Source organism: Bufo bufo, chromosome 3 (genome assembly GCF_905171765.1).
Source record: "Bufo bufo chromosome 3, aBufBuf1.1, whole genome shotgun sequence".
Taxonomy (NCBI): domain Eukaryota; kingdom Metazoa; phylum Chordata; class Amphibia; order Anura; family Bufonidae; genus Bufo; species Bufo bufo.
The window spans coordinates 663,997,095-664,009,583 of NC_053391.1; the positions used below are offsets into that span (position 1 = coordinate 663,997,095).

Genomic DNA, 12,489 nt, shown 5'->3' on the forward strand with positions numbered 1-12,489 from the left:
CGAAGAAGCATAAACATGTCTAAGCAAGAAATGTCTTTAAGACCTGGTTGAATTCCAGTATTACATGCTTGAACATGTCCAGACAAGGTCTACTACACAACGGAAAAAGAGTTGACATGCCCAGACAAGGGCAGAACAAGCTTACCCATGTCAAAACAGGGTGTATATCACACTGGAAGAAACTTGAGCATGTCTAGACAAGAGTCAGCTGTAGGTTTCAATAGTGTTGGCAAATGCTAGAGCATGTCCAGACTGTACACGTTGGGTTAGAAGCTTGAGCATGTCCGGACAGGAAGCTTGGTACTATGGAGGCCACTTTGTCAGGTTCAACCAAAGTTTAGGCAGCAATGTAAGTAGGTGAAGTGGAATTACCTTGAACATGTCCAGACAGGGTCTACCAGGTAACAGAGAAAATGTGAATATGCCCAGATGAGGGCAGAAACAGTCTGAGCATATTCTGAGAAGTAAAACACTCAGAATATGTATGAGTCATAAGCATTTCATCTAGGATAAGTTTGTAACAAGCAAAAACAAAGGAAATAGAGGTGGAAAGATTATAAACGGGCAGTGCTTGGCTCTTTCTGTAACTCCATTGGATTCTTTTCAAAGGCTTCTGTGAAGTAACTTACAAGTCTCATGGGTCCTCCGTTTTCCACCAATTAGGCATTATTTGGATATTCCAATATTGTCTTTTTATTCTTGCCTTGGTTCTCCTCCCACACGCTCAAATATGCTGATGAGTTAAAGGGATTGTCCAGTTAAGAAAACCCATTTCAATACCTTTTTAAAGGGGTAGTGCTACAAAAATATTTTACATTTTTCAAACCAGCCCCTGGATCTGAAAACTTTTCAAATTGCATGTAATTACAAATTTAGTATAACCACTGAGCTATTCAATGAAATGTATCTTTATACCGCCACCTGCTGTTTGCTCTTTTCCTTATTTCTTGTTCACCTCACTGAGGTGGTCGCACATGCTCAGTTTACATCTTCAATTTCTCACCAGCCATATAGAAGCTATGTCAGGGCTGTATTACATAAAATGTCCAAAACGTTACATTTCCAGCTCACCTTTTTACAAATGCTCCGCGTGCATGGAATAAACAGGTAGTCCATATAGCGTGTGAGATAAAAGGTTTTGCTGCGATCCAAAGGCAGGGACTGCTGTGATTGGTCCCCTGCCGGGTGCCCGGACAGCTCAGCTGTCCGTAGCACCCGTTTAGATGCCGGTGTCACCGCAAGTGTACTTGCAGTGACACTTTGATCTCATTACATACTGTGCACGTCATTATGCGGTAACTAACACCACATCATGACGTACACAGTACGTCATTAGTCACTAAGGGGTTAAGAGAATTCTGAGTTACTAGAGGGGGTCCTCTGTTCAGGATTCTCATTCCTTGGCCAAAGTGGAGAGAGGTTACAAATAATAGCATCTCTTGTTTTGGAGGACCTGTCCTGTCCTGCATAATATACCTATCAAAATGAGGGCCTAAGTAAACTCCAAAAGTTAAACTGCAGGTGTTAAAAAATCAATACCACCTATATGAAAAATCAAAGCACACTGTACACACAAATATACAGGGTTTTCCAAAAATGTATCTTTTATTAAATTTTTAAAAATAACATGATAAAAGACTCATATAAATTGGCAATGACATATATAAATTGGAGTATGCCAAAATAGGGTCAGTTGTAAGTATGCATGAGACAAATGAAGTAAAATAAAGGAGTGAGTGTATCACAAAAATCTACCTGCCATATGGCGCACCGTCCTAAAGTTGGAAAAGTTACACAGTCCACAACATGTAAAATACAGACCCGGTTGATGACACCTCCAAAACACCCTTAGGGTCCATTCACACGTCTGTAAGTGTTTTGCGGATCCGCAAAATACGGACACCTGCAATATGCGATCCGCAATTTGCGGACCGCACATCACAGACACTATAATAGAAAATGCCTTTTCTGTTCCGCAATTGTGGACAAGAATAGGACATGTTCTATTTTTTTCATGAACGAAATTGCGGATCCCAAAAAAACGGATGCGGATCCCGAAAATGCAGATGCGGATCCAGGAAATGTGGATTTGCATCCGTTCCAGCCCCATTGAAGTGAATGGGTCCGCAAATTGGGGAACGAATGCGGACCCAAATTACGGACGTGTGAATGGACCCTTACACGTGTTTCGCATCACCTTCTTCAGGGGAGTAGTAGGAAGCAGTAAATAAATTCTAAATGGGGTGGAATTGGAAAAAAAACACAATTCCTCCACCATTTTACGAGTTTTGTCTGTATGGCGTTCCCTTTTTCTGGGTCTGTACCATTACAACAATACCACATATGGATAGGTTTTATATGTCTAAATACTGTAAAAATAAATTACTGTATATTCCTGCGTATAAGACTACTTTTTAACACATGAAAATCTTCTCAAAAGTCAGGGTTCGTCTTATACGCCGGGTATGGCGGGTGCTGCAGTGCCGGGACGCCCGAATTATCAACAGAGAGAGCCTGGGCTATTGCCTTGTATCCCCAGCAGCTGAGAGCTGCGATGTAACCCACGGCATATGCCCCCCTGCGCTGTACCTTGTATACCGCCCCCTGCTCTGTACCTTGTATGGCTCCCCCCTGCTCTGTACCTTGTATGCTCCTTGTACCGCCATCCTCCCGGCCGCTCGCATCTCGCTCCTACGCATGTGCGAGATTTCATGCGGCGAGCATGGATACACGGGATCCTCACGGCCGCTCGCATCTCACTCCTGCGCATGTGCGAGATCTCCGTGCGGCGCAGATGTGCATATGTGAATATGAAGAATAACATAACAAAAACATGTTCAGGGTATAGGTGGCACATGTTTAGGGTCTGGGAGGCAGGGAGGGAGGACAAGGAAGGTGGTGGGATGCAGGGATGGTGGTGATACCATGGGATGGCGGTGGTATCTAGGGATGGTGGTGGGATGCAGGGATGGTGGTGGGATGCAGGGATGGCAGTGGTACCCAGGGATGGTGGTGGGATTCAGGGATGGCAGAGGTACCCAGGGATGGTGGTGGGATGCAGTAATGTACTGCTGTGTGTTGAAAAAGGGGTAGTCTTATACGGCGAGTATATCCCAAACTCTATATTTTCAGTGTAAAAGTTGGGGTTCGTCTTATACGCCGGCATATACGGTAAAAGTTTTGAAATTATTATTTTTTTTTTTACATCACCATATTCTGACCTGCATAACTTTTTTATAGTTATGTCTACTGAGCTGTGTGGGGGCTCATTTGTTTTGCGGGACAATCTGTAGTTTTTATTGATACCATTTTGGAGTGTGTGTGACTTTTTGGTCACATTTTATTAAATGTACAAGAAGTGACGAAAAAATGGCGAATACTGATACTTTCTTCTGTTATGCCATTCGTCATATTGGAAAAATACATTTTATATTTTAAAAATATATTTTAACAGTACGAATGTTTTGGGATGCGGTCTTTCCCATTAAGTTTTTACCTTTTTTTTTTTTAACCTTTTTTATGTTTTTGTAGCCAGTCTAGGAGGCTACCATGTTCACATATTTTTTTTTATTGAATATACCATACTGCATACATTAGCATATGTGAATTTCTGATTTCTTTTGTTGACCTGACACCTGCTGGCCAACATAAGAATTGCTGCTCTAATACACTGGTTTTCTTCAGAGAGACCCAGCCTATGATAACGAATTGCCAGCATCACTGCACAGGGATGCCAATATTAACCCGGAACACGAGGAAGCCGGTATTAACCCTAGTTTTTCACTGTTTAGATGCCGTGGATCAAGTGTAAAAGGCTGTAATGACCGCGATCGGCATTATTGCCGGTCCCGGACATTAGCCACGGACCTCTGCAGTTTGAAACAGCAGAGACCCGCTGGCCATGGCCCCGTCTGCACACGTGAGCAGACGCCATGTTTACACATCGCTCCAGTGCTGTACAGGTAGCAAAAGGAGGGAATATTTATGAGACAGTCCCTTTAATAGAGGGAGATAAGTCTGTTATAAGTAAGTAGTATGACCCTGGTACGCCCTAGTTCTGGCTTTCCAGTAATTTATCATTTTACTTTTTTTCACCAGAATGTGCAGCTTTCTCTTCTCACCGAGCGAGGGATGGGTGAGGCCGTACAGGAGTTTGTGGATAAAGAAGAAAAAGATGCCATAGAAGAACTGGTGAAGTTTCAGCTAGAGAAAACCCAGCGTTTCTTAAAGGAACGGAACATTGATGCTGAGGAGGAGAAGATTGATGAGGAGGTGAGTGCAGGCAACGTTCATTGTTACTGCTGATTGTCCATCTGTCCATGATGCATTTCTAGGAAGGTACTTATTCTCCGAATGGTGTAGGGAGCCTTTAGGGCAATGCTTCCTGGGAAGATTTTTGCAAAACAGCTCTCCGCTAGATGGAAAGAGAACATCTCTGTAAGTCAATGTTTAAACTTTAAGAGGAATGCTAAACAGAAAATGCACAAAAAAAGTGTAAAACAATCCATCCCTTCCACCCTTTAATCTCCCGTCATTTTATCCTATTTTTTCCTAATATCATAATTAAAGCTGAGAAATATGTAAGGAATTCTCCTCTCTGTTTCCCAGGATTGTCTCCTCCTCACTCTCCTGTATCGGGCTTTAAGGGTATATTCATACATCGCCCAGTGAGATAGACTAAATAAATGACTTTCACCTGTGAAAGTGGGTAGACCCTTTAAAAATCAGATATTAAAGTCGAAAGTTGAACATATTTGGACAAAAAAAGTTATAGTAGATCATGGGGGCGCAATAAATGCTACAGTATCATGCACAGTGTCCATTGTGATTCCTTGTCCTGTCGGTGATATGTATTACATGATGTCTTTATTCTTTTTATGCTTTGTGTTTTGAAGGTTCGAAGATTTCGGCAGACCAGAAGAGACAATACAAATGAAGAAGATGAAGAGGTTCGAGAGGTGAGCGCTTTTATCTTCTATTATATGGACCAGATTTGAACAGCAAGACTGAGATGATTGATTGGGATGTTCTCCACTGAACACCAGTTTTTAGTTTAAATGTAAGCTTAATCGGCATGAAGGAGCAGACTCTCCATTACACCGGCCTAACGAGCAGGAAATTATCAGGAACGATAATTGTTCGTTCTTATAATTTGCCTGCTCGTACGGGAAGTGAGTTCTGCGTTTACGTACAGATTCATGTTTCCGGGTAACCGATACAGATACGCAGAACCATCTGTTGCCCATAGATGTATGATTTAGATGTCCACATCAGTGAAGCTTTCCTCCGATACACAGGGCAGTTATCAGGAATAAGTGTTCATAGGAATGCATCTTCCTGATTAAATTGCCCCAATTGTTGCCCTGTATAAAGGGGCCTTAAAGGGGTTGTGTCACTTCAGCAAATTGCGTTTATTATGTAGAGGAAGTTAATACAAGGCACTTACTAATGTATTGTGATTCTCCATATTGATCTTTTGTTGCTGGATTCATTTTTCCATAACATTATACACTGCTCCTTTCCATGGTTACGACCACCCTGCAATCCATCAGCAGTGGCCGTGCTTTCACACTATAGGAAAAAGCAACAGCCTATGTGACCTCCCAGTGTCCCTGCCACTAGAGAGGCTGGCAACTGATGGATTGCAGAGTGGTCATAACCCCTGGATACAAGCAGTATATAATGTGATGTAAAAATGAATCCAGCCAGCAAAGGAGGCAATATGGACAATCACAATACATTAGTAAGTGCCTTGTATTAACTTCCTCTACATGATAAATGTCATTTTCTGAAGTGACACAACCCCTTTAAATAACTTATCTACATTATATTACTTATCTTATACTGATCCTAAGTTACATCTTGTATTCTACTCCAGAGCTGCACTCACTATTCTGCTGGCGCAGTCACTGTGTACATGCATTACATTACATTACTTATTCTGTACTCATCATGAGTTACATCCTGTATTATACTCCAGAGCTGCACTCACTATTCTGCTGGGGCAGTCACTGTGTACATACATGACTTATCTTGTACTCATTCTGAGTTACATAATGTATTATACTCCAGAGCTGCACTCACTATTCTGCTGGTGGCAAATCATCAGAGCAAGCTCTATGGGACTAGGAGATGTCAACTGCGAATGAAGCTCTGTAGTATAATTCAGACTATAATTAAGGGCCAAAATAGGGTCCAACCTACAGCCTAAAGAATACAGTCAGGTCCATAAATATTGGGTCATTGACACAATTCTAACATTTTTGGCTCTATACACCACCACAATGGATTTGAAATGAAACGAACAAGATGTGCTTTAACTGCAGACTGTCAGCTTTAATTTGAGGGTATTTACATCCAAATCAGGTGAACGGTGCAGGAATTACAACAGTTTGCATATGTGCCTCCCACTTGTTAAGGAACCAAATGTAATGGGACAGAATAATAATCATAAATTAAACTTTCACTTTTTAATACTTGGTTGCAAATCCTTTGCAGTCAATTACAGCCTGAAGTCTGGAACGTATAGACATCACCAGACGCTGGGTTTCATCCCTGGTGATGCTCTGCCAGGCCTCTACTGCAACTGTCTTCAGTTCCTGCTTGTTCTTGGGGCATTTTCCCTTCAGTTTTGTCTTCAGCAAGTGAAATGCATGCTCAATCGGATTCAGGTCAGGTGATTGACTTGGCCATTGCATAACATTCCACTTCTTTCCTTAAAAAAACTCTTTGGTTGCTCTTGCAGTATGCTTTGGGTCATTGTCCATCTGCACTGTGAAGCGCCGTCCAATGAGTTCTGAAGCATTTGGCTGAAAATGAGCAGATAATATTGCCCGAAACACTTCAGAATTCATCCTGCTGCTTCTGTCAGCAGTCACATCATCAATAAATACAAGAGAACCAGTTCCATTGGCAGCCATACATGCCCACGCCGTGACACTACCACCACCATGCTTCACTGATGAGGTGGTATGCTTAGGATCATGAGCAGTTCCTTTACTTCTCCATACTCTTCTCTTCCCATCACTCTGGTACAAGTTGATCTTGGTCTCATCTGTCCATAGGATGTTGTTCCAGAACTGTGGAGGCTTTTTTAGATGTCGTTTGGCAAACTCTAATCTGGCCTTCCTGTTTTTGAGGCTCACCAATGGTTTACATTTTGTGGTGAACCTTCTGTATTTACTCTGGTGAAGTCTTCTCCTGATTGTTGACTTTGACACACATACACCTACCTCCTGGAGAGTGTTCTTGATCTGGCCAACTGTTATGAAGGGTGTTTTCTTCACCAGGGAAAGAATTCTTCGGTCATCCACCACAGTTGTTTTCCGTGGTCTTCCGGCTCTTTTGGTGTTGCTGAGCTCACCGGTGTGTTCCTTCTTTTTAAGAATGTTCCAAACAGTTGTTTTGGCCACGCCTAATGTTTTTGCTATGTCTCTGATGGGTTTGTTTTGTTTTTTCAGCCTAATAATGGCTTGCTTCACTGATAGTGACAGCTCTTTGGATCTCATCTTGAGAGTTGACAGCAACAGATTCCAAATGCAAATAGCACACTTGAAATGAACTCTGGACCTTTTATCTGCTCATTGTAATTGGGATAATGAGGGAATAACACACACCTGGCCATGGAACAGCTGAGAAGCCAATTGTCCCATTACTTTTGGTTCCTTAACAAGTGGGAGGCACATATGCAAACTGTTGTAATTCCTACACCGTTCACCTGATTTGGATGTAAATACCTCAAATTACAGCTGACAGTCTGCAGTTAAAGCACATCTTGTTCATTTCATTTCAAGTCCATTGTGGTGGTGTATAGAGCCAAAAATGTTAGAATTATGTCGATGTCCCAATATTTATGGACCTGACTGTATGCTGCAGTAATCACCTGGCATCTTCTTTTTGTCTTCAGGCAATAAACCGGGCTAAAGCTCACAGATCTCAGGTTGAGGACATTGACATGAGTGATGATGATGGCAAGGGAAGGAAAATATCAGGACCATCTATGGATTTTTCTGATGAAGACAATGCTCCAGCCCCAACACCAGCAAGAGGAAGAGGAAGGGGCCGCGCCAGAGGAGGACGAGGACAGAGCACAACCACTAGAGGGACTTCAAGACGAGGACGGGGTGTGTATAACACTTTTTTTGCACCTTACTCTCAGAAGTCTTGTTCCTTTACCATCTACTGGTGCTTGCATTGTACTCATTTTCAGCTAAAAATAATTTTTAACTTAGTCTTTATTACAAATATGGAGTCCTTTTCTCTGTATAGGGCTTAGATGCTCTAATAGAGAGGGATCAGAATTTTCTTTCTGCTTCCTCACCCAGCTAATCTGACAGGCTCCTTATCTCTGCTCTCTGACCTCCTAAACACTCATTCTAACTCAGTTATTATCTTACTGATAAGAATATGGCTTTAAAGAAGTGCTTATGACCTCTTAGTAAATTAGAAATAATGGTTATTAGATGACTGGCAGAAAGTGAAAGTTAAAAAGTACGATTCACACAGCTAGACAAACCGTTAACCCTTCGTGACAGAACGGCTCAATATTTTTAATAAAGACCAATTGAAATAATGATTTTTAGCTCAAAATGAATAAAATGCAATCATAAAGAAAATTTGCCTCCGAAGGTGAACATAGCCTTTCAAGGGGTTATCCGATATCTAAAATAACCCCCCCTAAAGCTCGGGCCCCTTGTATGGATTATACTTGCATGCACCTGTGTCGCTCTGGATTCCTGCACAGCCGTCGCTCGGATTAAAACATCTGGTGACGGGAGCAGCCAATAGCATGCTGCGACGGTGACCAGCCTTAAGGGGGCTTGTCTCCGTCGCGGCCTGCTATTGGCTGCTACCCCCATCGACAGATGTTTTGATCCTAGCGACGGGTACATGCAGCGGCGGCCGTGCAGGGATCAGGAGCGACGCAGGTGCCAGGGAGGAGGTAAGTATAATCCATACCAGGGGCCTGGGCATTGGGCGGGATATTTTAGATATAGGATAACCTCTTTAAGTAACCTGTATAGGGAATAGTAAGATTTGCTTTCTGGCCCTTTAAGACCTGGAGAGAGTGTGCACCTGCCCTACAGGAGCAAAGAGCTGCAAACAAGGAGCTGAGAGGCCATACGAGCCTAGCGTAGAACAGGCGGAGACTCCGGAAGTCCATAGAGGACCTCCGGTGCAGACAACAAATAGTTAATATTCCAGAGGCCATACCCGCCGGGGAGGAGTAGGAAGATACTGGCAGGCACAGCAGTAAATATTCCAGTGGCGGTGCCCGCTGAGATCGGCGAGATGCCAGCGGACATGGACAGCTGATGCAGACAACAAGCAGTGAGTATTCTGACAGACTGCCGACGCTGCACCTGAAGTTTGCTGACAGATTCTCATGGTCCCTGCGGGGAATCTACAGATTTTCGCAGGCAGCCTTCTTGTATTTTTGGCTTAGTTTTTAGCTTATGGAAGCCATTTTGTAGATAACACTACATAAGAATGTTGCTCCTTAATCCTTTGGCGATATTTGCTGTACATTTTAAAGGGCATCTGTCAGCAGTTTTGTACCTATGACACTGGCTGACCTGTTACATGTGCACTTGGCAGCTGAAGACATCTGTGTTGGCCCCATGTTCATATGTGCCCGCACTGCTGAGAAAAATGATGTTTTAATATATGCAAATGAGCCCTTTAGGAGCAACGGGGGCGTTGCCGTTACACCTAGAGGCTCAGCTTTCTCTGCAACTGCCGTCCCTTTTGCAATTTGATTGACAGAAAGTGAAATCATCATTACACCTGGTCCTGCTAATCAAAGTGGTGACGGTGCAGCAGTTGCAGAGAGAGCAGAACCTCCAGGTGTAACGGTAACGCCCCCGTTGCTCCTAGAGTCTCATTTGCATATAATAAAACTTCATTTCTCTCAGCAATGCAGGCACATGTGAATATGGGACCAACACAGATGTCTTCAGCTGCCAAGAGCACATGTAACAGGTCCGCCAGTGTCATAGGTACAAATCTGCTGACAGATTCCCTTTAAGACGTTGCAGCTGTGTATTTAGCTCAACGGGGGAGATTTTTTTTTTATCTCTCTTCGCCATTTTTCTGGTGCAAAAAAATTGCAAACCCTGTGTTTTGTTGCCAGTGGCATTTCTAGGCCACCTTTGCCACTTTTCGAAGAGTTGGTCGGGAAGCTGACCCACCACATCGCATGTACAGCTGGCATAGGTTTCAGTTTAGGCGCCCGAACTGTTGGACGATGCACCTAATTTATGATTCCATATGTTAAGCGCATCCTCCAGCAACCGTGGGGATTTCAAGACCGGCTTAGCAAACATCCTATGACGCCCTGCTTCTTTCATAGGCTAATAGCAGTATCAAGATAGCGGCCCTGGGGGCCTTCGTTAGGGCCATGGCTGCTGTATCAACCCATCAGCACTCCACGATCTTGGTGTGGTGGTGACATTACCTATCTCAAACCCATTAAAAGGTCATTGAGTATTCAAAAAACTTTTAATATGTCATAGTGACATGTCAAAGGTTTTAATCAGTGGGGGTGTGAGCACTGAGTCCTCCACTGATCGCCACAATGAGGAAAGAGAAGGTGGCGCATATCCCGCTCGCTCTTCTCCGTGCAGGGGATGGAATCGAGACTTCTGTTGAGTCGATCTCCTGCAGCGAGCACGATATATGAGCACTTGTCTCTCCTCCTTCTAGCAATCAGTTCGGGTCTCAGCACTCAGACCCCCACCATTTAAAACTTTAGATATATCGCTGACATATCGAAAGTTTTTTGAAAACTCAGTGACCTTTTAAAAATTATATCTGTTTTCTAGATGATAATAAATCATTTATACACTTGGAAAACAAAATCCAGAGAAGAGATATGATATTTACTTACATACAGTCCTGATCAAAAATGGCCAAAAATCATATTTAGCATTTCTGGATCTTAACAAGGTTCCAAGTAGAGCTTCAACATACAACAAGAAGAAATGGGAGTGAGACAAAACATTTTTTGAGCATTCAATTTTATGAAAACAACGAATAAACTGAAACAGGCTGTTTTTCAGCTGATCAAAAGTTTAGGACCACACCTCCAAAAAAAAAACTAAACCCCCCCAAAACAGAAATCCAACTTCCAAACATGAACTCAGTAATGAGTAGCTCCGCCGTTATTGTTTATCACTTCCAAAATTCATTTCGGCATGCTTGATGCAAGCGTTTCCATGAGGTGAGTGGGAACTCCAAGTGGTGAAGACGGCCGCACGAAGGCCATCTACTGTCTGGAACTGTTGTCCATTTTTGTAAACTTCCCTTGCCATCCATCCCCAAAGGTTCTCAATTGGATTTAGATAAGGGGAACATGCAGGATGGGCCAAAAGAGTGATGTTATTCTCCTGGAAGAAGTCCCTTGTCCTGCGGGCATTGTGTACTGTAGCGTTGTCCTGTTGAAAAACCCAGTCGTTACCACACAGACGAGGGCCCTCAGTCATGAGGAATGCTCTCTGCAACATCTGGACATAGCCAGCGGCCGTTTGATGCCCCTGCACTTCCTGAAGCTCCATTGTTCCACTGAAGGAAAAATCACCCCAGACCATTATGGCGCCCCCTCCACTGTGGCGCGTAGAAAACATCTCAGGTGGGATCTGCTTGTCATGCCAGTAACGTTGGAAACCATCAGGACCATCAAGGTTAAATTTTTTCTCATCAGAGAATAAAACTTTCTTCCACCTTTGAATGTCCCATGTTTGGTGCTCTCTTGCAAAGTCCATTCTGTAGCGTTCAAGGAGACGAGGTCTTTGAAGACGTTTTTTGTTTTTGAAGCCCTTCAGTCTCAGATGCCGTCTGATGGTTATGGGGCTGCAGTCAGCACCAGTGAGGGCCTTAATTTGGGTCCAGTGTCTTGACGGACAGCCAATTGGATCCTCCGGCTCAGTGCTGATGACATTTTTTTGGGTCTTCCACTAGACTTTTTTGTTCCATAACCCTCAGGATCATTTAAGAAATTCCAAATGACTGTCTTACTGTGTCCCACCTCAGCAGCGATGGCGCGCTGTGAGAGACCCTGCTTATGCAGTTCAACAACCCGACCACGTTCAAAAAGGGAGAGTTTTTTTTGCCTTTGCCATCACAACGTGTGACTACCTGACAGAAAATGACAATGAATCCACATCTTTGCACAGATTTAGCCTTTTAAAGGCATGTGGTCCTAAAATTTGGATCAGCTGAAAAACAGCCTGTTTCAGTTTAATCGTTATTTTCAATTAATTGAATGCTCAAAAACTCCCATTTCTTCTTGTTGCATGTTGAAGCTCTACTTGGAACCTTGTTAAGATCCAACAATGTAAAATATGATTTTTTGCCATTTTTCAAGTGGTCTTAAACTTTTGATCAGGACTGTAGTAAGGTGCCACCTGGTGGTCACAATGGATAGCTCTGTGTGCGTCCATCTAATGAGCTGCTGCTGGTCACACATGCTCAGTCATTCTCCTCACAATT

General features: G+C 43.1%; 1 protein-coding gene across 1 annotated transcript in view; it reads left to right on the forward strand.

The window, feature by feature from the left end:
• MRE11 (MRE11 homolog, double strand break repair nuclease) overlaps window positions 1-12,489 on the forward strand; it is a 325,789-nt gene that overhangs the window by 186,360 nt on the left and 126,940 nt on the right. Inside the window, exons 13-15 of the mRNA XM_040426325.1 lie at window positions 4,099-4,272; window positions 4,896-4,958; window positions 7,907-8,123. Of these exons, the coding sequence (XP_040282259.1) occupies window positions 4,099-4,272; window positions 4,896-4,958; window positions 7,907-8,123 (454 nt within the window). The remainder of the gene's footprint in view (window positions 1-4,098; window positions 4,273-4,895; window positions 4,959-7,906; window positions 8,124-12,489) is intronic.